The sequence below is a fragment of the Glycine soja genome, chromosome 6 (genome assembly GCF_004193775.1).
Source record: "Glycine soja cultivar W05 chromosome 6, ASM419377v2, whole genome shotgun sequence".
NCBI classification, from domain to species: Eukaryota; Viridiplantae; Streptophyta; class Magnoliopsida; order Fabales; family Fabaceae; genus Glycine; species Glycine soja.
In genome coordinates this window covers 43,276,575-43,302,682 of record NC_041007.1, presented here as the reverse complement: position 1 = coordinate 43,302,682, position 26,108 = coordinate 43,276,575, and the positions used below count along the sequence as shown (strand labels likewise).

The following is a 26,108-nucleotide window of genomic DNA, read 5'->3' as shown; positions in this document are numbered from 1 at the left end:
AAATAAAAAAAATAGTTTTATTTCATTTCAATATGAACTACATCTTTACATCATGGAGTAAGAAAAAAGCACACAAAAGGGTAAATTATTGTCAGCTTATTTTTCAATCTTTACAAACAAATATCAAACATCATCCCAACAGTTCAAACTCAAAGTATAGGAAACAAAGAACAGAAAAAAGAAAAAAAATTGTATGAAGAAAAAAAAATGAAATCAATACTCAACCACTTTATGCATGCATACTTAGAGAGATAAAACTAGCACTGAGGCCATGAATGCTCCAACAGAGCCAGCTAGGGAGACAAAGGCTGAAGCAGCAGCATTTGGAGGAGGGGGAGGTTCACTGATAGGGCTTGGTGTTTGGTTTGTGTCTGAAGTTGGAGATTGACCCTGATATTGGCCAGTAGGTGCTGGTGAAGGCGATGATGATGATGATTGTGGTGATGGTGGGGAAGCATTAGGGGTTGTTGTTTGGTTGGTGTTTTTGTTCCTGTCAGCAAGCACAATCACTGTCAACTTCTCATTCTTGTTGCAGTTGTCTTTGTTGCCACTTATGAAGAAGTGAGGGCCTGATTGGTTTAGCTTGATGACTGTGTGGCCATCAGAGTATTTTGCATAGGGTGAATTAGTGTTGCAGCTGGCATAGTCTTCACTCTTCACATAGAGCACTGAGTCTTGGCCAGATTGGTAGTTGAACACTGCAATAAACATATGTAAAAGTTGAAACTCTTAGGGTATGATATATTGAGATAGTGATCATATTTTTGTGAGAAAAGGAGAAGCACTCACTGATCCATAAAAATTAAGTTGTGGGGAAATACTGATATATATAAATTTGTGAAGGCAGATGATTTTTTATTTATTTATAAATTCAGACATTAGTTTGTAATTATACATATCATTAAAAAAAGTTAAAAATCTTGCCCCAACAAAGCTCCGAGTCCCTGAGGAGAAGTATTACTTTGTGATAGAAGATGTATCCAAAAACTTGTTACATAAATCTGAAAATCTCAATTAGCAATAGTGAGAATTTTTTATGCACAAGAAAAAAAGAATTTCTTAATTTAGTTTTTTATAACCAGTATTTGATATTTATGTAGAAATGATAAATTGAAAAGAAAAGGTTAATTTGTAACAAAAAAATATGATAATAATTTCCATAAAACCAAGTAGAAATATGTCAATTTAGATCTATATAAAAACGTTTCAAAGTATGATCATAAAATGCCAGATTGAATCAGAACTCACCAAGGGAGTCTCCAACTTGAAAACGGCTTTTTTCTGCCCATTGATTGAAAGGATTGAAACTGGGGTCATTTGGAACACTCCAACCCTTTTGGCCACCAACAACAAATTCATAGGAAGCACCCCTCTGCACCATCAGAAGCAGACAAAGCCAGCCAAATGCATGCACTGCTTTGTTAGACCTTAAGATGAAGGTGGCCATTGGAAAATATCACAAAAGATTTTGAAAAAAGGGAAGGAGGGTGTTGCAATTAATTTGGAAACCAAAGGCTTGAAATGGTTGAAGCTAGAGGGGTGTCTGACATTGAACAACCATCAGGGTTTATGTAGGTGTAAGTTGCATGGAACTGTGGCAAGGAAGCTATTGCAACTTTTGATTATATTCTCACCTTCTGTTAGGGTTTACTTTGATTCTGGTGCAAAGCACAAGTTCATTTTTATTATCTGGACTTATACAAGCTCTTTTAGAATCTTTCTCATAACTTGGTATGTGGGTTTGTGCTTTGCTTCAGTGTTTTCAAGAATATTCATGTCTTGTGACGTAGGGCTAAACTAGCTAATCACACTCAATGTGAAGCTTCTTTTTTTTTTTTTTTTTTTTTGTGGCGGCAATGATATTTGATCCTTCACCAATACGTGATAGAGTAACACTGTGCAAGCATTTTTCTATATATGCCTTCTTCTATGACTTTTACTCTTCATTCTTCTCTCCTTTATGATCTAATCCTCTTTGGTAAATTTTATGAACATTTTCAGCAATGAATTTCACCGTATGCATTGAGATATACAGCCAAAGTTTTCATTTCCGTCACTAAACGTAAAAGGCTTTGCATATTTGGATACTTTAAAAAAAGTTTATAGAAAGATATATAGCTTTCGTGGAAATGCATGGAAATAAAATTTATTAAAGAAAAAAAAAAGAATAAACAACATGTATAATTATTTTTTTATCTGTAAAAATTAAAAAAAATACCAAAAAAATTATAATAATTAACACATTATTTAACCAATTGAGTTACCTACTTTTTTGGCACTGTGAGTAATTACTTTGCATATGTGTATTTATATAATAAAAAAAGGAAATAAGAGTAATTGAAAAAATGAAAAATAGTGAAAATGTATTACAGATGGATTGAGAATGGCGTGGTGGTCACAAAAGTGCAAACATCTTCAATGTTGATCTAGCCTGCCTTCTAGAATGTTTTGTATTTTTTTTTTTACAATAATTATTTAAGAAGACTCGTTCTATAAATTATTTCCGTGGGAAGGCCGTATGATCACTAGAAATTTCCTAATTTCCCTGCAGATTTTGTATAAAAATTCAAGGAAAACACGTTTTCTACGAATTTTGATCTGCAAATAATTTCTTTGTGGACAACTATTTTTTTGCGGATTTTTAAATACACATAAAATTTCCAGTGAGCTTTCTTGCGTATTTTTCCACAAGAAAGTTCACAGTAGATTTTAAAAAAATTTTGCTATAGATTTTATTTTTGCTAAAAACTTACGTGCATATTTTGAATTTGCAAACAATTTTGAAGGTTATTTATCTGTGAATCTAAAATTTGCAATTGAATTTGCTGCAAATTAACAAAAAAATCAAATTATTTTTAAATTAAATTCTTGTTTTATTATTATTTTGTAACACCTTAGTCTATTTTTTTAATACACTTTCCGTTATTATATATGAGACACAATTAACTAATTTATCAATAGTGATTAATTTAGTCAATAATAATAAATTTATTTTTAATTTATAATTTTTTTAAAATTATCATTATCATTAATATTTCTCTCTTTTAATGATTTATCAATATATTATCTTTTTTCTTTTAATAAGAAAGATATTTCTTTTTCAAAAATAATTAATAAAATTTTTTTTGTAGATTAAGTCTTATAAAAATGAATAAGTATTATTTTAAATTTGAATGTTAGTAAGAGAAGGAGGGAGCATTAATATTTTGTGATTTCTTCTTGCACATATATTTTCAAAATACCCTCACACTCCCCCCTCCCCCCAATTTATCTTTACAGAAACTAATATTTGTAAAAGGATACTTTTATGCACTATTACGTGCATTTTATTTTTAATAATATTTTTTTTCTAACACTTAGTAAAAATGTTGTTAAAAATTTTGAGTATCATTTAAAAAAAGTGTTACAAAATATCAATAAATGTTATTAATATATTTTTATAATATTATATCTAATGTTGTGCATAATAATAAAATTTGAGAAGCAAAGTAAATAATATAAGGATTAAATTGATAATTAAGAAAAAAATAAAAATAAAAGAGATACTAATAGCATCTCTCAAATCACAATCTAAGAGGCGCTCAGTTGTTGCTCGCTTGATACTCCCAAACACAGTTCGGCATTTTTTTTTTCTTCTTCTAAAGAATGTAGAAGGCAAAGGGCTCATGAAGATAAGATGGAGGCTTAAATAATAATTAGCTTAAATAAGTTTTTCGTCCGGATAAAATAGAGGATTTTCTATTTTAGTCTTTTTAAAAAATTGTTTTTGATTTTGGTCCTTTTAAAGATTTTATTTATTTATTTAATCTTTATTGTCAAGTAATAATATTAAATAATGATATAACTGTGAGGTTGTATCATTGTAGAGTCTAATAAGATAATAATGTGTAAATTTTATTTTGGTAAATTATTTTTAAATTCTTATATGTTCAAAAATAATTGATAACATTAAGCTAGTTGATGAGGAATTTAACCACATGTTTATAAAAAAATTATATGTGATTGTTGTGTCAAATTCTTTGATGATGTCACAAGTCAATGAACTATCGACATCCTTCTTACATCATTATGTTATTACTACTCAATAGCAGGGGATTAAAAAAATTAAGTTTTACGGGGACTAAAAAAAATCTTTAAAAGACTAAAACCAAATATATGATATTTTTAGGGACCAAATTAATTGGGTCCTTGAATTTTTTTAAGTTGGTCCTCCCATATGATTTTCGTTATGAAAATTAATTGCAGACATCTAATTAGAGACGCAGAGTTGCATACAGTCGAGTGGTACTTATAGAGTGTGTTGTAAGCACAACTGAGTCAATTGTAAGAGTTTTTTATGGGGTTTCAACTTTTTACAAAGTCAAACAATTTTGAGAGACTTGTGAAAGAATACTTAGTTGAATTGACCTATAGTGACCGAAACTCTAGAGAAATCTCTCACAATTGACTCAAAAGCACTATTCCACCATCTACACCTCTAATTAGTTGTTTGCGGTTAAATTTCCATAACAACAATTAGACGGAAAGACCCAATTGGAAAAAATATAAAAGTTCAAGGACCCATTAAAAACTAAAAGTGTAAGAACCTAATTGAAAATTTGGTAAAAATATGGGAACCTGTAGAATAATTAAATATTTTTTAAAATCAAATTACTTAAAGGTTTAAATATGTTTTTTATCTCTGATATATACTCGAATTTAGTGTTTGATCCATGATAAAGTTTTTCTTTGCATCTGTTCTCTGATATTTGAAAAGTTTTGTTTTAGATCCCTATCGTCAGTTAAGTGATGACGTGTTTGTTAAATATTTGATAACGTCATTTGTGGCGACTCAAAAAACACTAGTATTTGTTTCAAAATCAAATTTAAAATGAATTTCTCTCTCTTTCCTATTTCACCCTTCTTTTTTGCATTTGTCTCTTCCGCTCTCTTCTCTTTCATGAACGATTTCAGAAACCCACCCTTCTTCCTCTAAGACCTCTTCACCAAAACCCTATCTCAATCCCAAACGCACCATGCACATAACACAAAGAAAACCCAAATTTGAGAAAAGATATGTTAATGAAAGGAGCATGGAGAAGATCGCGCGTCAAAACCAAATCCATAGGCTTGCTAGAAAGGAGCATGGAGAAGATCACACGTCAAAACCAAATCCATAGGCTTACTAGCAATGGTGGCCTAGGGATCACAGTTGGAAGTCACAACGATGGGGCGAAAATGGTCGTTGTGCTATGGTTAGGAACTCAGTTGTGGCTGACCTCGAACCTTCCCAAACCAAAACGGTGACAAAGCTAAACCTACCCAACAAGAAGCTCACTAGGAAGAACAACGGCGGATAGGAAGCTCACCAGGAAGAACAAAGTTGTTGCATTGCGACGGCCCACCTTGATCCCCTTCACAAAGAATTGCAAATCCACCTTCTATTGGAAGTGTTGGAGCTCAGCGAGAACATGCTCATTAGAACCGTGGAGTCATGGTTCTTTCTTTTGTCACCGCGACAAGTGGACTTGGCCAACAACACCTTCACAGGGGTGCAGATCTCAAGGACACTCTCAGCTCGTGGGGGAGGCAGCAACAACAGTGGCAACAACAACCTCGCCGCACTGAACCTCGGGTTTAACAGAATTCGAGGCTACGCGCCCACAAATCTTAGGGTGTTTCCCGCATTGTCCTTCCTATTGATTTGGTACAACATGCAACATGGCGCGATCCCACTGGAGTACAGGCAAATCAAGTCTATGAAGAGGTTGTTCCTTGATGAAGTTTGAGATCTATTTCTTTTTTTAAAAAAATAAAATTGAGATTTGTTTTGGAAGATGAAGGTTAAAGGGAGAAGAAGGTAGGTGAAGGGTTGGTGGATGACTCGAAAGAGGGCTCTCAATTTTTTATTTTGAAACAAATAGGAGTAGTTTTTGAGTCACTACAAATTACGTTATCAAATATTTAATAGACACGTCAGCACTTAACTAACATCAGGGATCTAAAACAAAACTTTTCAAAATTTAGGGAGCAAATGCAAAGGAAATATTTATTAGGGATCAAACATAAAATTTGAGTATATATTAGAAATCAAAAACATATTTAAGCCTTACTTAAATAACATTTTCCTTTAAAACCTTCTTCTCTTCTTGGCACACCCCCTTCTTTAGTGCAACAACACACTCTCTGTCTTTCATTGTAACAACACATTCTCATCTCTTTCATCACACTCCTTCTTTTCTTTCACTCACTTCATCCCCCTTGATCTCCTACTTGGTTGTCCTTTACTCCTCCCTCCCATGGTCTCTTGCTCTAGCGTTAGGCCTTTTTAATCCTCCAAACTCCAAGTTGATGCAGTAGAATGCCTCTTAGAGTCATCCAAATTGAAGGTTGATATCAATTGTGTGTTTTCTCTACTTGAGTTGCTTCAATATTGTACAATTTTTACTTTATATGAGATTTTTAATGGTCCAATTGAATTTTTTCTTATGTTTTCTTAATATTTTGGAAAGTACTTTTTGGAACACAAAATTGTGTTTTGAAGAATACTTTCTGGAATATCAAGAAAAAGAATTGTATACGAAATACTTTTTGGAACACAGTTTTATTTTTGAACATTCTAAAAAATACTTTCTAAAAAACAAAATAGTATTTCGGAAAGTACTTTCCGAAATGTTTAAAAAATGTGTTCCGGAAAATACTTTCTGGAATGTTAAAAACAAAACAACTGGAATGTTAAATACAAAACAATGTTTCAGAAAGCATATTTTCAAAATTAATAATGATTTCATATCAATGTTATAGGTATAAAATGAATATTTGATAATAATAAAATAAATAATAAATTAATGATAGTATACTTAGGAAAAAGGTAAGCAAATATAGAAAGAGCCCAACATTTAACTTGTACTTGGTAGAGGGAGAATTGAGAAAAATAAAGAAGAAATAAGATGAGTTCTACACTAGTCTCACACCTTCTATATTTTACTCAAATTCAAATATCTCTATTTTGTTTTTATTTTCTCTATTTCTGTCATGTCAACCAAACATTATTAGAGTATGTTGGAGACGATCGAAATCATACGGGGTGACAATTCTAGTCTTAGGATTGTTATATGGCGACAACGATGTGATTTTAAATTTTTAATATCTAAAAAACATTAAAATGAAATAATTTTATTAATAATTAAGATTATGTTAAAAAATGTGTGATAAATTTTTTGGCTGGGCTGTGTTGGCTAGTTAACTTATATGTCCTATTTTGTAGTATTGGAAATGTATTCTCATTTTAATGCTATTTTTCCTTGAAAAGTATTATTAATTTTATTTTCATTGTTTTTATATTAAATATTATAGAAAATTGTAAAACAATAAGTGAGGGTAATTTAGTTTAAATTTGTATATATTAAATATTTCTTAATTTATGTGTAAAAACTTTAAACACCCAAAGTTTTGGAATTGAGGGAGTTTACCTAAAAGACATGGAATTGGGGGAGTAATATTAGTTTTGAAAACTAATTTTAAACTATAAAAAGGGATAAATTTTTAATAAATCATAAATTAATTAGTATACCTTTGCATTTTTATACAATACATAATTTTTTTTATAAAAAAATGTAACTTTTAAATGCATAAAATTAATATTAAAAATCGGCATTTTAAAACATATTATGATAAATAATTTTAATAATAATGTGTTGAGATCTTAGATCTTTTTTAACAACTTGTAGGGATATTGAAAATACATCTTATTAAATGTTAATTAAATTAGTCCCTCTCATCTCAAATGTAATAAAAATATATATTTTTCTTGGTTTCAAATATAAGAAAATTGTAACTAATTTTATCTTATTTAATGCTACTATCTCTAAAATATCATTCATTTAATTAATGTGTTAGTTTCAATTACTCTTTCTTATCCTTGATACTAAGTTCCAATAAAGGATAAATTGAGAAAAATTCTTTTCAATTGAAATTGATGTATTTAAATATGATTAACTAACTTTCTTATATAGTTAGAGTGCTATGTTTTTTTTTCTTATATTTGAAACAATTTTGTAAAATGTTATTATGTGGACATGATATGACTTGAAATGTAGGTCTAAAGGTTATGACAAATGTATGAGAAATGGAGAAAAAATATAAAAATAAAAATAATTTTTTTCTCAAATAAGATTATCTTCCACAAAGGAAAAAAAAAACCTTTTTTCTGGAATAAGATTTTGAAAATTATAACTTAAAAGTTAGCTTTTTTTTTTTTTGTTTTATTCCTAATACATGATTAATTTAAATACAAAACCAACTACTAAAAATAACTTCATATTTTTTTTTGTAATTTTAATATAAAAACAAATTATTTTAATCAATTAATAAAATATAACAAATTATCTTAATATCATTCTTTAGCTAATGGACACACACATAACAATCATCGATATGGAAAAAAAAAACTTGGGGCGTATTCAATTAGGATTTTAAAAGATTTTTGTTTGTAGAAAAAATCTCTAGGTATTCAATCAAGATTTTTAAATAATAGAAATAAGTTTTGTAGTATTCAATCAAGACTATTAGGATTTTTTAAGGAATTCAATAAAGCCCGTTGGTATTCAATTAAGATTCATTACAACTTAAAAAAATCTTTTGTATTCAAAATTATATAAATTTCGATGGATTCTTTCTTCAGATGAATTTTAATGTATTTCATGAGATACTTTAGTAGAAAATACATATCAAACAATCTCACCCAAACCCTTGAAATTTCATGAGACTTTCTTTCTTCCTTTCTTTCTTTTCCTACCACTTGACATACTTTTATTTTCCATCATATATAATCTCTTGTCTCTTTGTTGAAAATGATAGACATTTATATTTTTTTTTACTCTTTTGATCAATGGACAACATGCCCTCAAACATTTGATATGAGAGATTTATTCAATTCTTTGAATTTATAATTGAGACATCTTGATTATATGTTTATACATATAAATAAACGTCAATATATATGAACATGAGAAATATATAGTTTTAATGAGCGTGAGAAGTTGACTTATGTATAAGTAAATAAATATATAAATGAGATTTGAAAAAATTGTTGGACATATTTTTTATTTGGTGGGATCCTTATTGTAGGAATGACTACAAGTATACTTGTTATTGGTAGTCATTACAATATATAATTTTCATACAATTAACATGATTGATGATTGAAAGAGAATGAGTCATTGTACTTGTAAATATGCTAGGAGAAATTGATTTGTTATGCAACAAGTTTAGAGTTCCTTGTATAGGATAATAGATTTTATTTAAAGTGTTAGGTGAAAAAAATCATGGATCTTTATTAATAATTTTGAATATTTTTTAAAAATTCATGTAGTCCTTTAAAATTTTAAAATTTCATAATATCCTTTTAAATATTAAGAATTCATATTTTATAAATCCATTAAAATGTAAAATCCTAATCATAAAAGTCTTTTAAAAAATCTTAAAGGTCATTACATTCTTACAACGTGTTTTAAAATCTTAATCTAATACACTTCCTTTATTTAGAAACGAAAACTTTAGTAAAGGTGACTAATGGTCAATCAAGTTCTTCGACAAAAATTAGTCATTGACAAAATCAATAGATATTTCACACCAACAATAATAATAATAATTTTTTATTTTTAAAATTGATTATTGACAAAATAATTGAATTCAAACACACTTAAGCATATCATTACTTTTTTGGGGTATAATATGTCATTAATTGCTTGTAATTATTTAAAGAAGGTAAATATTAAATATTTATATGTATTTGATATATTAACTATTTTTCATTAAATGATTATTAGTATTTCTTAGTAAAATAATTTTACACTTTCATCTAATCACAAATCACTTTTGATATAACCTTCAAGATAATTTTATATAAGTAACAAACTTACTATACATAATAAATTGTGATTAGTTAATAGTGTTAAATTATTTCACTTTTAGTGCATAGTCATTTTTCTATTAATGTGTGTGTTTTCTTTCATATTGTATTGTTTATTTTAAGTTCAGTTTACTTTGTTAATATATTTATCAAAATCAAATGCATTAATTCTTACTATCAGTTGCTCTGACTCAATTTAATCATCCTTTGAACTAAAGTAAATTCATTAATGATTTAAAAAATAATTCAAATCATTAAATATTTTTTTGGAAAAGTCAAAGATCATTAAATCATAAATAATAATAACTTTGAATGTTTGATCATTACTTTTTTTTCTTTAATACTAGTCATTTACACTACTTTAAATGCGTGAATTGAATGCATATGGTAGATGAATCCACTCCAATTTGGTACTTGAAAGCCCACACAAGTTCCATTACAAATTGAGCCTCTGTTTTCAAATGTTCACATAGAATAGGTTCTTGTGTTCATAGAGAATAAACATGCTCTTCTAATATTTTGTATAAACCTCTTGGGGTTTAGTTACATTCTAATGAATTATTGAGTGAGCAGTGAAAAAGTCTTATATTATTCTTTATTCTCAAATATTGGTTACTAGCCCAATGTGTATAAGGCAATTAAACATGAAAATTAGTGGATAAGTAATATTTAGCCACAATTTTTGTTTCATGTTCAGTTGCCTTATTGTAGGTGGGCTGAAAACAAATATTTGATATCTATCTAAGAAACATAAGCTCATATCATAAGCAAGAACAATATAAGGTTAGATTTCTTCTCAATAGAGGTGGAATCTATTACTTCAATTTCCCAAACATTCTAATTTCAATTTGTTTTCATTTGCTTGTATTTTAACTTCTCAAATATGTAATATTCTACAATTATTTTATTATCTTGAGAGAATAACCTTATAATTTGTGGCTTTCATCTTAATGAAACAAATTTATGTACTCCTAGTCGTTAATTTTATGACAAATGGTAGCTAGTTCGTTAAGGGTACTACTTAAGGAACTAAAAGGGGAAAAATTATTGAGATGCATAAAAATGCGCTCCCCTATGATTTTTAAATATGCTTTCATTTGATTACCGATAAAACTTTTCCTCTTTTAATGGTAATAATTTTTATGTGATTTTTTGTAGGAGTATTTTTCATTAATATGGTTTTGATCAGTGCAATGATTTATCTTTGACCATTCAAATCAGATAGATTCGCCTCACCATTAGTAAATTATAACATTTGAGTTTTCTGGTAAAAAAAAGTTGTTGAGAGCTAATAACCCTATATGATGTCAATATTACTTGTTCAAACAAGATTCTTTCAATACTGGGAATTTAGAGAGATCAAATTAGTAATTTTTGAAAAATAAGGGACTAAATAAGGCATTTTATTAAAAAATGGATCAAATTGAATAAAATAAATAAATAAAAAGAGAGAACAAATTTAATTAGTAATTTGGCATTTTTATAATGCATATAACAGTATTTTTTCATAAAAACACAAATTTTACATTGGAAGAGAGAATTATCTTAACCAATTTTATGTGAGAATCTATTTAAAGATTTTCTTTGTGTTTGACTACTAGTGTTGTGATCCATGAATCACATAAGTTATAAATTTTATTTGTTATGCTATATTTATTAATTATAAAAATAAAGAATTTATCAATGATATGATAATATCACTATTCATTTTTAAGATGTTCTTTTTCAAATTTTTATAACTTAAAAGAAAAGAAAATAAGTTTAACATATATCGATAAAAAAACCAAAGTTTTATATAAAAGTTTCAATTTAGCTTTATTTGGTTGGTCTCTTTCTATATTTTGCCATTCAATCCATGCTACCCCTAAAAATTAGACCAATTATATAAACTTATTCATGTTTATTATTATACTTTCATTCTTTTGACATGTAAAACAAGAGAAAAATCAACTTATACCCAGAGTAACTCTTTGAAATCTAATGGTTATAATATGTCAATAATCATAATATGTTAAATTACAAGAAAATGAATGATGAAAATGAAAAGTAATTTTAAAAGAGTTACTCTTGATGTATGTTGATTCCTCCAATATACTTAAATAAGTAAATGGATGAGCCTTTTTCTCTTATGAAACATGTATTTGGACATGACTAAATTATTAGTCATCATATACAAAAGTACACAAATAAAAAAATAAAATAAAAATGAAAAGTTAAAGCAAGTGAAGAGAGAGAATGAAAAATAGAAACAAGTTTGTTAGTGTAAATTTACGAATTAAACGGCCAATGTTAGAGTTTGTGAGGTTGTGAATACTTTTTGACAGAGTATTATAACTTCCCTTCCTCAAACACAATTGCCATTGTTAGCCCCACAAATATTAAAAAATAGAAAATGAAAATAAAAATATATTTTTTTTAAAATGTTTTCCATTTGTTGTATTTGGCTTTAGAGCCTGGTCTTGCCTATTGAACCTTGGTTGGATCCCCTTTGAATTCTTCTCAAAAGTTTTATTTCCTGGATTTGCTTGATCATTTCAAAGGGGTCCAACTCTTGGGGCAGGCAAGATATTTATATAAGAGTCATTGTCTTTAAATTTGTGAATATTTTTACCAAGAATACTTTTGGTTTTTTGGGATGTGGAGAGATCCTGGGGCTCCCGCTGATTCTTTCTATGAAACTCGCCCTGAGTGCACCGATGTTCCCAAGTCTCGATTTAGGATCAAGGTATGTTTTGTCTTTCATAAATATGTATGTATGTGCATTATTGAAGGAAAATTATACTATAATTAATAGTGTAAATGCAATTTTCTGAATGTGTTAATCATTTAAGAATGTTGAGTTATTTTGTTTTTGGTCTATTGTTGATTGCTAGAGTAGTAAAATCTTTTGAGCCACGATTTTTAGTTGAAAAGTTAATTTATTGTATGATGTCATTTTACAAATGAGAGGTAACTAACCTTATGGTTTCTAATTATTGAAATTGGAAACTTTTGAATAAATATATTTAAAATAGATTGGCCTTAGCAGTATGATGAATAATAGTTGTGAGGATGGTGTTTTTCTAAAAGTAAAAGAAAGGTTTTAATTGTTGCTTTTAGGGTATGTTTTGGATTAGCTATGGCTTATTATGTGTATTTGGAAACAAGTGATAAAATCACTATTAGATAATTTTATCAGTTGTAAGAGAATGAAATTAGTATGATAAAATTACTCTTGATGATCATGCATGATAGATCATGACAATATCCAAATTAAATCACATACTAATTAGATTTGTATTATATTATAATAATTATATGCATTCAATTAAGAACTTTTGGATTCATTTTATTTTTTTTTAGATTTTTCACATTGACACCAAATGCTTTGACGAAGTTAAACTTTTTGTTATATGATCCAGGCTGGCAAAACATTAAGTGCAAGAAAATGGAATGCTGCATTTTCTCCAGAAGGGTATCTAGATATAGGCAAGACTCTAAGTCGAATTCATCGTGGGGTAATTCCTTTTATTAAAGTTAAAATATTACTTTATTATGTTCAAGAATATGATTTTTTTTATTTGTTCACTTACATGATAATCAAGTGCGTTAGAAAACTTTATAATGTGAGTAAAAATTGCCGCAATATTTATTTTGTAATAAAAGAAGGGACAAACTAATGCTTACATGCAAGTTAAAATTTAATAACTAATATTTTGGGGTCTTTTCTTGTTTTCTTTAGAACATGACATTTTATTACCAATATCACACCATACATTTCAATGCATATAGATCCTTATAGGAGACTCTTCAAACAAGGGATTTAGTCAAATGTTTAAAAAGTAGCTTGCTATAGACAACTTAGTATATGCAATAGGGAATCTAGAGAATAATTTGTCTCACTTTATTAGATTTTTCAAATCAGGGAATCCATCCATCAATTAGAGGAGAAGTTTGGGAATTTCTACTTGGTTGCTATGATCCCAAGAGTACATTTCAAGAAAGAGATGAGATAAGACAACGTCGTAGGTAAGCATTCTTAGTTTCATTATCCTTTTACTTACAATACTTTGCATCACATAAAATACTTAAACTATTACTACAATATTAAAGGCACATGTTTTCCCTTAATAATAAAAAATGAAATGGTTATAATAATATATGTAACTACAAGCTTAATATATCTGAAAAAAATACTTAATTATATTTTTTATCCTTGATATATATATTCGACTTTTGTATTTGATTCCTAATAAAAAATTTCTTCCTATCTGCTCACTAATATTTAAAAATTTTTATTTTAGATTCCTGTCATTAGTTAAGAGATTATATGTTCGTTGAATATTTGATAACGCGATTTGTGATAGCTAAAAAAACCTAATATTTGTTTTAAAATCAAATTAAAAATGAAGTTTTTTCTCTCTTATTTCAACCTTCTTATTTGCCTCTCTCTCTTCCTCCCTATTCTTTTTCTTCCACCATCGAATGTTGGAGTACCCATTGGAAGCCTCTTCACAATTTCATGTTGCCTTGTTTGAAGTAGGGGAGTTAGCACCACCTCCGCTGCACCAAACTCCCCTTCAACTCCTTCGTCGACATTGCCGAAGATCACCGATCTCTGACACTGCGTGAATTTGACTTGTCGTTGCCTTTGCTGCTTACTAATGCCGACACACAAATGCACATTGCGATTCCTCACAGTTCTAATGGACTCGATCCTGTGCGCGGCGAGTTCAGGCTTGTTGGTGTAGAATCGATTGCAATAGCATGCCACCGTCTTCGTCAACAAACTATCAATGCAACTCGCTAATCTATGAAAAATGAAAGAATCAGGATTCAGGAACATCACTATACACTTTCAATCTGATTAGTCATACTATACTCATCATCCTTGCTTACTTCCCTTGCCTCTCCCGATCTACACCAACGCATCCGAATTGAAATTACTGGATTTAACTTTGGGCTTGGAATCTATGATCCAAGGGATTATATTTTCAACTCCTTTTTCCTCTTTGCTCCTACTTTTCATCCAAATGAGAGGTGTTTGATGAAATGATTAAGAGAATTTTATTTATTTATTTTACTTTAATTGATTCTGGCAGTTTTTAACTGCCAGAAAAATTTTAATTTGATTTTGAAACAAATACTAGCGGTTTTTAAGCCACCACAAATCACATTATTAAATATTTAACGGACATGTTATCACTTAACTAACGACAGAGATCTAAAACAAAAAAATTTAAATATCAGGAAATTGATGTGAAGGAAAATTTATTAGGGATCAAACACTAAAGTCAGATATATATCAGGCATCAAAAACATATTTAAGCAAAAAAAAACAAAGAATTACTCTCACCTCCATCATACATGGACAATACAATTATTTTATAATTTAACACTTTATGTTTTAAATCTAAATTTAATAGATGAATAATTGTATCTTTTATCACTATAATGTTAGGGAGCAATATGCTACTTGGAAGGAAGAATGTCGTAAATTATTTCCTCTCATAGGAAGTGGTAGATTTATCACAGCACCTATAATTACAGAAGATGGTAGACTAGTTCAAGATCCCTTGGTTTTGTTAGAAAATAATCCAGAGAATGGAGTAATTATACCCCAAGAGGTTACCACTAATGCTACAAATAACTTAGAGAAGGTGACAGACAAGGGAATAATTCAATGGATGTTAACACTCCATCAAATAGGTTTGTGAATATTTTTGGTTCTCAATGCACTATAATATATTTCTCACACTAAATAATGTTTATTAATCTTTAGCCATACCTATAAGTTTTATGTAGCAACTTTTCTTGTAATTCTTTTTCTGATAATTTTATATAACAAGGGGGCATTTGAAATTATTTATTTGAGGTTATAAAAGTGTCTAATGACTTTTCTATAAGTTTTTCATTTCATTGGATCTCAAATATATTAAAACTTTTGTTTGGGATATCTGTCGTTAGTTAAGTGATGATGCGACATCATCGCAAGGAGTCACATTATTACTTAATTGATGACAGAGACTCAAAACAAAAGTTTTGATATATCATGGAAATAATCCAAAGAAAATTTTTATTAAGGATCCAAAAAAAATTATCATTTATCATGAACCTCAAATATATTTAAGTTTTTCTTTTATTTACGAATTTCTTTTAATACCACTTATGAAATTAAGCTGTATACCCCAATATTCTTTTAGAATTTTGAATATCATTAACCTTTACCCCTAATTCAATTTTGTATCTAACACAAACATGTCCGCACACACACTTTTAGGTAACCGTTAAGTGTTATTTTCAAGTCTCCTATATTATATGGACTATATCTTATTTCTTTTACTTTGTTTTTATGATATTAAATGGTCAATGGAATATTTGAACAACCTATGACTGCATTTATTCAAAACACATTGTCCTTGATCTATATTTTTTTAATGTAATTTTTAATTAAGTCTTCATCTCTATTGGATTTTTGTTGTTTTAATACTCTATCTAAGAGCTATCAATATTTTTTCCTATCTAACAAAGCTCCACTAGATCAAATGACAAAGACATTGTTGAGAAAAAATGGTTTTTCCTATATGAGATGGTTATTGATATCTACTCCAATAACGAATTAGTGGTTTAATGGAATGTTTAAAAACATAGACCTTTATTTCTCTTCATCTTAGGTCAAAGGATCTTCTCAATTATCTCATATATCAATAATAATCATTCCAGTTATTAGTGAAATGTAATTTTGTAGAAATTCAAATTGATTTTAGGCTAGTTTGTCTTGACTAAATTTAATTAATGGAAAAACATGAGTTGACATTGTTTTAAAAACTTTTCTCAAGTAGAAAGATAAATTATATTATTGTGTGATTTACATTGTAAATAATCCTAATTCTTACACAAACACGTGTTTTAGGTCTTGATGTGATCCGCACCGATAGAACAATGGTTTTTTATGAAAAGAAAGATAACTTATCAAAACTTTGGGATATTCTCAGTGTTTATGCTCGAATAGATTCAGATGTTGGTTATGGTCAAGGTGAGTCTTTAAATAAGTGAACTTTTGAATCTTAAATACTTTTGCATGACCTCATTTGGACATTGATTAATACACATAAAATTCATCTGATTAATTTTTGTACAACTTGTTGTTTACCTTAACACAAGGAATAATTCTATATGACATCAACCCTCACAACTTCTTAAAGTAAGATAATATTCATATAGCATCAATTTACTATTACATAAGGTATGGTAGTAATTCCATATATTTGGTTTAAGTACAATGTTATGAAATGACATAAAAGTATCTATATTTCTAATAATTATTTAGTCATTTTGTGTTATTAGAAATATAGATACTTTTATGACTGTTGGTGAGCTCTTTCAAATCAATCTCCTTAAATAAGTGTTGTCTTTTTAAGACACACGACAAAAAAACCATTAATAGCTAGGTTTGGATAACTTATGACTTATTTCTTGGAAGTTTTTGTCATTAAAATTGAAGCTTTTGGAGGGATATTGTTTCAAAAAATACCAAAACTTCTAACCAAATGATTTGCAAACTTACAACTCTTGTCATTTCTATTATTTATTCTTAAATAAAATTTGAGCACACAATATAGTGTGTTTGTATATCATTCACAATTTGAGTGTAATGATTTTTGCTTGAAAGTGTTAGATATATAAATTATAGAAAATAGGCTACACATTGACATGTGAAACAATTTTACATCATCATTCAATTATATTTCACCATGTATGGTAACTCTGTTGACTTTTACAATAGTTATCTTAAAAGTTATACCAACAATAATTTGTGATTAGATAATGGTGTAAAATTATTTTATACTAACATAGCATAGTCATTAAACTCTATAAAAATAGAAATTTTGACAATTATATATACTCCTTTCATTTACATATTAGAGAAATTTAATAGCATAAAGGTCAAGTGGTGTTGGATTTTAAGGTTAAGGTTATGTCTTGTCATTTACATACTAAGGTTTGTGTCAAGTCACATCAATAACATTTCTTCATGTCAATGTAATTCATTAGTGTCATGTCCTTTATCAGCATCATGCCACCAAAAATCATTGTATCAAAATCACATAACTGCATTACTTAGGGAAACCAAAAATACATTTAAATCTAAAATAAAAATTAGGCATTGTGGTTCTAATGCAAAAAAAATCAAAATAAAGGTTTTAATCATTTACATTAAGATTTTACTTTTAATTTATCTGTAATCTTGTAAGAAACAAACTTTATTTGGTTTAAGAGAATATTTTTATTCTTATTTTCATAGATAACTACAAAAAAAAATACCACCTTATTATTACTTTATTTGTTGTTTTCAAGTATTTGTATAAGAAATAGTACAAACAACATTTTTTTTTTCTTATACAAGTATTTGAAGATAAGAAACAAAATGAAAATAAAAACAAAATTTAATATTTTCTCAAACCAAAGTCCTAAATGTAACCATTATTGGCAGCTAAAGTAAATTTTACTTGATTACAACATTCGTAGGAATGAGTGACCTATGCTCTCCTATGATAATACTTCTTAATGATGAAGCTGATGCATTTTGGTGCTTTGAGCGTTTGATGCGTAGACTGGTAAACTCTTATCTTAGCTATTACAAATCTAAGTTAATATGTTTTTCCCGTTATATTACATATAACAATTAAGAGAATTAACCCAAATTTAAAAATTGACCTTCATATATGAAAGTACAATTTAAGCATTATGGTACATTAAACACTAAGATACAATTTTTATTATATTCGACTTTACCTTTGTTTCTTATTATTTACATTGTTTAATTTTTTAAGCGAGGAAATTTTAGATGCACTGATAACTCTGTTGGTGTTGAGGCTCAATTAAGTACTTTGGCTACAATCACTCAAGTAATAGACCCAAAACTTCATCAACATATAGGTATTTTCTTGTGTCTATTTATATTATGGCCAAACAATGCTTAAAATTTTATTGTTAATCATGTAGTTTTCATGTGTTTGTTTTAATGAAATGATGAAAGAGAAAATACTAGGAGTCATTGATATTTGGTTATACTTTTTTCGCCCAATGATTTATCTTTTTTAACAATGCATCTATAGTTATCACCATTGTTAAATTTTCACTCTAGTAGTTTTGAATTTGCTTATATTTTGTTACCACCAATCTCAATTGATGTTTAAGAAATAAAAAATAACAAATGAATTTTTTTTATTGTTGAAGCACAGAACATATTGGTGGAGGCGACTATCTGTTTGCTTTTCGAATGATAATGGTTCTATTTCGACGAGAATTCTCTTTTTGTGATTCATTGTACCTTTGGGAGGTTTGCTTTATTTTTTTTCTACTGATATATTGAAACACATTTCTTGAGCACTAAATATTGAGTTACTTACAACTAAAAATACGTATGCCTTCAATATGAATATATCTATACTTTAGTATGATATAACTCATGTTATGCTTATCATATTCACATTATTTTTAATTAAAATTGGTTGTAGTGGCCAATGTTTTAAATTAAGTATCACTTCACATGTTATGATAACCACTACTATGGCGTAATAGCTAACTTATAGTAGATGAAACTAGTTCTATGTTGTATAACATAACTATGTTTCTTAGGATGGTTGTATTGTCTAGGTGTACTAATATATATCAATCTTTCTCTATGAACATAAGAGATGAATCTATAGGGAGAAAGTGTATATATATATATATATATATATATATATATATATATTGAATTTTTTATAAAGAAATTAATTAAACTTTTCCAATTTATCAATACAATTATGTATACATATTTTTTTGTTTGTTTCTTTGGGTTGGCCTCTTACATATTTTTTGGATGTATTTGGTCCTTCCTTTACATGTTTTAAAGATACATATCTAATAAAAAATAATTTGAGCTCATTATGATAACTAATCACTTGCTTGTTTAAAAAATGATAACTTATCACTTAAAATATTAAACAGATGATGTGGGCTCTAGAATATGATCCCAACTTGTTTTGGATGTACGAGGATGTTGATGACAAATCAGAGGAATCTAAAGGAAGATTAAAGTCATTGCGCCACTATGGAAAGTACGAGAGAGAAAATATGAAAAATGGAGGAAAGAATGGTGAAGATCCTCCCCTTCCCATATCTGTTTTTCTTGTTGCTAGTGTGCTTAAAGACAAAAGCACAATGTTACTCCAGCAAGCGCGAGGCTTGGATGATGTTGTCAAGGTTTGTTTTCTTCATCTGACTTTTTAGGCTTACGTTGAACTTGAATTATAGAATCAAAAGAGTTAATTAGATTTTTGGTCCTTACACTTCTTGCAAAAAAAAAACTTTTAATCCCTAAACAAAAAATTTAGCATTAATTTTCCGTCCCTATATTTTTCCTATTATAAGGGATTAAAAATACAATTTACAAAAAAAATATAATACATGGTTGGCACATCATCAATTAGCACTATTACTTGATAACATGGACTAAAACTGTTAACCGAGGACAATTATAGAAACAAAAAATGTTGAAACAATTGTATAGGGATTAAAAGTGAACTTTATAAAAAGTTTAGGGACCAAAAAACAATTAACACAATGAAAAATTATAATGATATAAAATGAGGAAAAACAAAGGGGAATTATTATCTTTGAATGATAGTTTACATATTACTAAGGATAGTACAATTATTTTAATATAGAATTTGTTTAAATAGTTAAAATATTCCTTAACAAATTTAGCTTCCATTTTCATATCTAATACCTTCCCTATTTGACCACCTCATTTAATTCTCCTTAGATATTGAATGATGTAAATGGAAATCTTGATGCCAAAAAAGCTTGTGTGGCTGCATTAAAACTTCACAAGAAATATTTGAAAAAGGTATTACAACCATTTCTCTATCTCTTTCTCTTATTTTTATATCCTTATGTTTTCATATGATAAGAAGAAAAATAAATTGAATTAAGAAAAAAAATTGATCATAATGATTTACCCCTTTAGGTATAATACAATACCAAAATTGAAATATTTATAGCATATTAGGTCTACAATTTTTATTCTTACAATCTTAAAAAATAATCATTCTCATTATGTATGTCTTCCTAGATCCAATATGCAATAAATATATCAATTTTAGCCTTCCACCATATCTAAAGGAATAAACCATTTAATAATAATGATTATGCAATTATATGTGAATGATAAAATTAGTTTGTGGTTACATAATCACTTATAAAAATCATACATTTTTATATTTCAATTTTAACCTATAAAATAAGATCTAAAGATCAATATATTATTCTTATTTCTTATTATAAAAAAAAGTGCTATTACCTAATAATTTTTCTCAAGTCATCAACATAAATATATAATTTGAAGTTCAATTTGTATGAATTTAAAGTGATTGGGACACATAACTTATGTTTTATCATTTCATTCCTCTTAAAGTTGCATCCAAATTCTATGTATCCCAATTGCTCCTTTCTTAAATTATTATTTGTATTATTCTTAAATCCTAATTGTTTGATTAATTACATATAAAAGAAAATATGTGTTTGAATAGAAGAATTATTTCTAAAGTCAAACAACATATTATGCATCAACCTTTTTTCAATTATATTTATGTGAATAAGAAATAAAATAATGTCATATATCATCGATAAAAAAAATAGTGTAAAATATATTTTTGGTCCCTCTAATTTTTTGTCTATTTTTTGCCCCTCTAATTATCAAATGTCTATCTCCCGTCTTTCACTCTAAAAAAAATCTCATGTCTTTCCAAAATTGATATGCACCACTTTTAGTCCTTAAAATATTTTAGATAGCGATTTATAAATGGGTGGAAAATGATTTAGGTAATGCTTAAGATGAAAAATAGACACTTGAAAATTAAAGGGACTAAAATGGACATAAAAAAATTTTAAAGGGACCAAAAACATATTCTATCCAAAAAATATATTGATAATCATATTATCTTTGCATGTCTTTGTCTAATAGGCATTAAATTGGTGGATCTATGCTAGTAAAATGATACAATCATCATACAATTATGTTAGAAAAAACATATATTATTAGAACATCAAAATATTATTTTAGGTCTACAATGACTATATTATAACATTTAAGTTTTGTTGGAAAAGAGTTACCATTAAAATAATACTAATTGTGATTTTCTTATCATTAATATATGATATTTTTGTAATGAAAATATGTGACATGTTATTTTTGTTGCTAGGCAATGCTTGCTTCTTGTTTGGATCCATTTCCTTATTCTAACATAATTTTGTTTAGCTATACACTTATATGCAAGAAATTTGTGATTTTTGCAGGCCAAGAATCCTTAGCACCAAATATAACTCGCAATATTTGTTTTTCCACTGACCAACAATGGTGTTGTTGTGCCCTTTGTTTGGAAGACAATATTGAATCTTTTAAAGAAAACTAAATTATTTTTAATAGAAAGTTGAAAAAGGGTTTCAACCATTGTGTATAAGATGAAAAACAATTGTTGTCTATTAAATTAATCTTAATTTTGGTATATATATATTTAAATTAACCAAATGTTGTTCATACTTTGTGATGTATTTTATATGGAAAAAAGGGGGGAAATGAAAATAAATCATAGGTAAAAAAAATAGTTATATGTGTGAATGAAATTAACTTTAAACTTCATTTCTTGCCATCAAAATTGTATTATATCATTTAGTAAAATGATATTTTTTTACTTCTACCAAATGTTCAATTGAATTAAATAATATTACAAAATAAAATCTAGTGTAAAAAACAAAAACTAAAATATATTCATTTCCTTTAACAGAATAATTCACACACAACTCCTTTAAATAAACTACAATAGTCACAAGCATTTCTCGTTCCACGAGGTGTACTAAAATAAGTGTCCCATATCCTCTACATATTCAAAAATTTCACAGGAACATCAATTGGATGAGTCACCATATATTCCTCAAATGCATAAATTGTAAACATGTTATCAAAGAATACATATATTCCTCAATCCCAAGATTAATAGCAATCACTCCATTACATATTAACGACCACAAAAATCATGCATGTCATATTATAATGCAACAATTGATGGAATTCAACACTGCTACATGGAGACTTCTAATGTGGACTATCCCTTAATCATTGTAAACTTTAATAACACTTGGGCAAAAGAGGCATGTGCCTAAAAACATTTGGGGGATATCCAACATTTTTCTATAAAATGATATACCAGTCTTAAAAAGACATATATACTTGAGTAATGACTTACCACAACACAATATTTGAGGTAATCTTGTCTAAATTGCAGATTTTTCCCTTCTACCTTTCTCTAAGGGTCGACTTTCCTCCACCAATCCTTCCCACACTAGGTATATAACCTTAACTAGACTACTCATTATACTTAAGTGTGTCCACTTTCATTATAAAGGCAAAAATTACAAGAAGGGAAGTTGAATTGTGATCTTAAATTTTTTTTACAGCATTTTACCAAATAGTGTTGTGTCAGGTAGCAAGTTTAAGAATTTTAATGCACACAAATGAAGATCTTTACAACAAAAACAAAACTTAGTTAAAAAAGCAAAAATCACAACTCGACGTTAGACAATAGATGGATGGAAGAAAGGAATAACACAAAGTTATGTGGGTTCGTCTTTACCACTAATACTACGTCCAATTTTTAACAACCCACCAATTTCCACTAACTTTCAATAAAGTTACAAATGTTAATCATTGACACTTTTGACTCTTACACAAAGCTTATTCCCAAGATTTTACAACCCAAGTACTATTTTCTATCAAACCACTTTTAGCTCTAAAAAAAATCAGCAGATTTATTACAGGCTAGGTGCACACTGACAAGATTATCGTCTTATAGAAGATGAATATACAAGTTAAGCATTATGTATTTTTCTCTCAAGATTTACTAAGTGTTTTGAGAGCTTTAAAACCTAAGAAATATTCAAATACAAAGAGCTTAAAGGTAGTAGGGAATATTCGTTGGAGCATTAAATGCGAGTAAAATCAACTTGAGCAACACTTCTTCTACATAATAGTGAAACATCTTTTTAAGTAAAAAGAGTATTTAAACTTGAATGTTCTTTACTTTTTCACTTAGAAATATCATAGGAAGGATGTTCGAACATTCTCTACATAAAGAATCAAGAAAACAAAGCATTAACTCAATCTTTAATGGTTCAAAGAACTAGTGTCTATCTACCATTATCTAATCCATTATACGCAAATATAATGCTCACTATTAGAAAATACACTTTCAACATCGATTATTTAGAGCATTCTACATCGGTTCTAAAACCGATGTTGAAAGTGTCGATGTTGAATGTATCAATGTTAACATCGGTTTTGGAGAACCGATGTTAACATGTATATGCAACATCGATTCTCTAAATACCCGATGTTAAACACAATGAACAATAGCAAAAAAAGTGTACGCATGATGAACGTTGACATCGGTTTTCCAGTAAAACCGATGTTAATATGTTATATTAACATCGGTTTTTTAGAAAAACCAATGTTACATCGGTTTCCTACGATAACCGATGTTAATATATTTCATTAACATCGGTTTTGCTAGAAAATCGATGTCAACGTTGATGATGCATACACTTATTTGGTGTAGTTCTTTGTGTATAACATCGGTTATGTGTACATAACCAATGTTAATATTCAAATGTTCACATCGGTTATTTATAATTAACCGATGTTAATGTACAAGAGTTGACATCGGTTATCTACAGATAACCGATGTTAAAATACAAACGATGACATCGGTTATATACAAATAACCGATGTTAATATACAAACGTTAACATCGGTTTTCTATTACAACCGATGTTAAGGTTCATATCGACATCGGTTTTTGTAAATAACCGATGTTGTTTATAATATTAACATCGGTTTTTATTAATAACTTATGTTGTTTTCTAGTATTTTTTTTTATATATACTTTCTGTTTTTACAGTAAATCCAAAATTGTACCTGTCAAATGCAATTTTAGGCCCAATTCACAATAAATAAACATTTTATTCTACTTTCATGCAGTTTTAATGATAATAAACATCAAATAATTGATTTATCATAAAGAACAATCATCAAATGAATTCAATGTTCATGTTACATAGAAAATGTAAAAAATGTTAAACCAAAGTAAACTAAAGCTAAAGATAATGTCCCTAAATCCTAGGCCTGATCTCTAACTCGGAGATAAAATTGTGCCCACTGGATCCGCAATGCTTTTAATCTCTCTGGTTCCAATGGTCTAGGATCGTTAAAATACTGCATGATGAAATAAATCATAATAAGTTAATAATGTAATACAAATTATAAATAAATCGATTTTGTTTGAAATAAACTTACCGCTTCCCAATTATTCCTAAAAGTTCCTAAAATGATGGTGGACATCCAGTGTATCACATAGTAGCCGCACTCAGTACTTCCTTTTTGTCTATTACACTAAATACATAATGAAATTTGGATATTAATTAAATAACTAGTGTACGGACACATAAAGAAATATATATAAGTGGAAGTTTTATGTAAATGACGTACCTTGACGACAATTCACCTAGCAGAAGCCTTTGATTTAGGCTGTGGAGCATCATCAAGACCCTTGATAGCAATGTTCCATATGAATAACAATTAAAAACTGGTGTTGTACGTTGAGGTATTACAATGCAAATGTATTGAAAAGAACACTAACCTATTAATAATCCTCTTAAGGTAGTTGTCTGGCCTGTTATGCAATGAACAAAACCAGACAACTAGGTGTTCCTTGGACAGGATGACCACCATCTGCCAGTGTCCGCTGTAGTGGAACCTAAAATGGGTTAGTACATTAGTAAACATTAATTAAATTTAGTTATTTTGTGACTTACCCATTTAGGTAGGCTCCAAGATAGACATCGCGTTGTGAACTCTGCATCCAACTCTTTATGTAACTTTCAGACTCAAACTGCGATTGCCCAGACCTTTGAATGGACTGTGGCTCGAGGAATCCATAGATATCAGAATTCCCCACTCGCATACATGTTTCAGTGAGATGTCTGTTTATGTTAAGTCAAAGTTAAATATTTATGAATTGAAAGCCGTAACTTAGGTAATTAAAAGCCTTTTATATAAAGACTTACAGAATCCACAACTGTAACACTGATATGCTGAGACATTGACCACCGTGTGCGATTTCGGAGAGGTCTTCGT

At 28.4% G+C, this 26,108-nt stretch overlaps 1 protein-coding gene and 1 pseudogene across 1 annotated transcript; one reads left to right on the top strand and one right to left on the bottom strand.

Annotated features, from left to right (window-relative positions):
• On the bottom strand, positions 1-1,559 carry LOC114417057 (annotated as a pseudogene).
• A 10,770-nt stretch (positions 1,560-12,329) lies between these two features.
• On the top strand, positions 12,330-22,430 carry LOC114414209 (TBC1 domain family member 15-like). Its single transcript, XM_028378519.1, has 11 exons — positions 12,330-12,617; positions 13,294-13,389; positions 13,797-13,900; positions 15,333-15,580; positions 16,785-16,907; positions 18,401-18,489; positions 18,706-18,811; positions 19,117-19,214; positions 19,868-20,122; positions 20,685-20,768; positions 22,217-22,430. Exons 1-11 carry the CDS (start codon positions 12,528-12,530, stop codon positions 22,229-22,231), a joined length of 1,308 nt encoding a protein of 435 aa, XP_028234320.1. The 5' UTR covers positions 12,330-12,527; the 3' UTR covers positions 22,232-22,430.
• Positions 22,431-26,108: the final 3,678 nt, after the last annotated feature.